Raw genomic sequence first — 2,165 nt, 5'->3', positions numbered from 1 at the left:
AGGAGACAACATTTTCAAATGCAACCGGAAAACCCGGAACCCCGGAGGATGGGGTGGGGGGGCTGCTTTTTCTTTGCGAACATCACAGCGATTCCAGCCTACAAAAGGGGAGGAAAGGGCAGTCGAGCTCTAGAAAGTCCTAGCTTAGCTGCTCCGGACTTCTTTTGCTTTTGTACAAAACCGGACAGCTATGGCAAAACTTTCTGTCCTCCCCTTCACAGGTACAAGGCAACAGACCCAGGCAAGCAAAGCTAAACAACAAGGCGTCCCAACTCAGGGGGTGCGGGGTGGGGTGGGGGTGCAGGGCCGGCGAGCGCAGGGCGGCGCTCAGATGTGGGTCAGCGGCACGGTTCCGTTGACGGCAGTCCCCGCGCCCTGGTAGTGCTGGTGTACGGTGTGCAGGCGGCCGCCTGGCAGCGGCGAAGCAGCGTCAGCCGCGTCCCCGCCGGGTGGCAGGTACATGCTTATCATGTCGCGCAGGTCTCCGAGGCACGCGCGCTGCGAGTGCGAGGTGATGGCGGGTGGAGGTGAGCTGGGCTCCGTCTTCACCACGGTGCCCATGGGGCCCAGGCTCATGGCGGCGGCGGCCGCGGCCGCGGCGGCGGCGGTGGCGGGCTGCTGCCCGTAGGCGGCGGCGGCGGCGGCGGCGGCTGAGGGCGCCATGCCCCCGTAGCCCGAGGCGGCCGCGGCGGCCGCGGCGGCGTTCATGTAGCTCTGGGCCCCTGGGGGCATCATGGGGCTGTACTGCAGGCCTGCCATGTCGTAGCGGTGCATCTGAGGCAACGCGGGCGGCGGCGGGCTGCTCATGGTGGCCGGCTGCGCGTAGCCCAGCTGCTCCTGCACCAGCGAGTACGCGCCGTTGGCCCATCCGTTCACGTGTGTGTACGTGTCCAGGCGCTGGCCCACGCCCACCGGGCTGCTGGCGGCGGCCGCCGCGGCGGCGGCGGCGGCGGCGGCGGCGGCGGCGCCGGGGGGCAGGAGGCCACCCGGCAAGGAGTACTTGTCCTTCTTGAGCAAAGTCTTGGTCTTGCGGCGCGGCCGGTACTTATAGTCCGGGTACTCTTTCATGTGCACAGCGCGCAGTCGCTTGGCCTCGTCGATGAACGGCCGCTTCTCGGCGTCGGTCAGCAGTTTCCAGTCGGCGCCCAAGCGCTTGCTGATCTCAGAGTTGTGCATCTTGGGGTTCTCCAAGGCCATCTTGCGCCGCTGCCCGCGGGACCACACCATGAAGGCGTTCATGGGCCTTTTCACGCGGTCCTGATCACTGCCCCCGCCACCGCCGCTCGCGCCGCCACCGCTGCCTCCGCCTGCGTTCGCGCCGCTGGCTGTGTTCGAGCTACTCTTGCCTGCACCGCCCGGGGCTGTGGGGCCACCAGCTCCTGTCCCTGGAGTGGATGGCCCCACGGGGTTCTTGAGTTCAGTCTCCAGCAGGCTGTACATGGCCGGAGCGGGAAGAAGGTGCGCCAGAGTGGCGGGAGGAGAAGGCGCTCCCGGGGCTGGAGCGGCCACGGTGAAAAGGCCTGGGGGCTCCGTCGGAGGGGCACTTGGGGGCCGGTGGGCCAGCGGGTCGGGAGGGAAGGATAGGCTTGCTGAAGCGCTCCGCGCCAGGTCTACAGGAACCCGCAGGCCACTCTCACCTGATGCTTTGCCAGGAGCTGGTCGCATTCGTTGTCTGGCCGGGCACTCGCCAGGCCTCTTATATACCTGCTCCGATTCCCCTAGGGTTGGGCTCGGTCCGCCCCTCGCCTGCGGGAGCCCCCGTGATTGACAGGTTTGCAGTGATGCACTCTGGCCAATCACCACGGAGCCCCCGATCGTCCCCCACAGGAAAAAAAGTTCGGGGAGCCCTTTCGTTCACCTCCACGCCCCTCTTGGGCCCGGTGACGTGATGAGAGTTATTCTGGAGGCGGGAGTCTCGGAGAGCCACTCAGAGACCACCAATTAGGGTCTCAAAAAGTTTGAAAGAACGAAACTCTAGGAGGTGACAGAGGGGGAGGGGACGCACGAGCAGGATTGGGGGGAGAGGGGGCAAAAGGGCGCCCATGGGGTTCAATCAACAATTTTGCAGCCCTATCCGGGACCACCGGTGCCCGGGACCACCTTGCAAAGCTTTGCGCAGTCTGCGCAAAGGTCCTCAAACCGCTTCTGCTGCCAGCGCTTGGACA

The 2,165-nt window shown here is 66.1% G+C and overlaps 1 protein-coding gene across 2 annotated transcripts; it reads right to left on the bottom strand.

Moving 5' to 3' along the window:
• Positions 1 to 327: 327 nt before the first annotated feature.
• Positions 328 to 1,665, bottom strand: SOX3 (SRY-box transcription factor 3). Of its 2 annotated transcripts, XM_036304057.1 has the most exons (2): positions 659 to 1,299; positions 328 to 571 (listed from the first exon to the last, which is right to left on the bottom strand). In XM_036304057.1, the coding sequence occupies exons 1-2, from the start codon at positions 1,237 to 1,239 to the stop codon at positions 328 to 330; spliced, it is 825 nt and encodes a 274-aa protein (XP_036159950.1). In that variant the 5' UTR covers positions 1,240 to 1,299. The 2 variants fall into 2 exon arrangements, with proteins under 2 accessions (XP_036159950.1, XP_036159949.1); XM_036304056.1 differs by having other exon boundaries at positions 328 to 1,665.
• Positions 1,666 to 2,165: the final 500 nt, after the last annotated feature.

This window comes from Myotis myotis, unplaced genomic scaffold (assembly GCF_014108235.1).
Source record: "Myotis myotis isolate mMyoMyo1 unplaced genomic scaffold, mMyoMyo1.p scaffold_m19_p_4, whole genome shotgun sequence".
NCBI classification, from domain to species: Eukaryota; Metazoa; Chordata; class Mammalia; order Chiroptera; family Vespertilionidae; genus Myotis; species Myotis myotis.
Note: the sequence above shows the minus strand (reverse complement) of the source record. Positions and strands in the feature narration are given on the sequence as shown.

Coding starts and splice junctions, on each gene's coding strand:
- SOX3 (XM_036304056.1), bottom strand. CDS start 1,665: ATGCGACCAGCTCCTGGCAAAGCATCAGGTGAGAGTGGCCTGCGGGTT.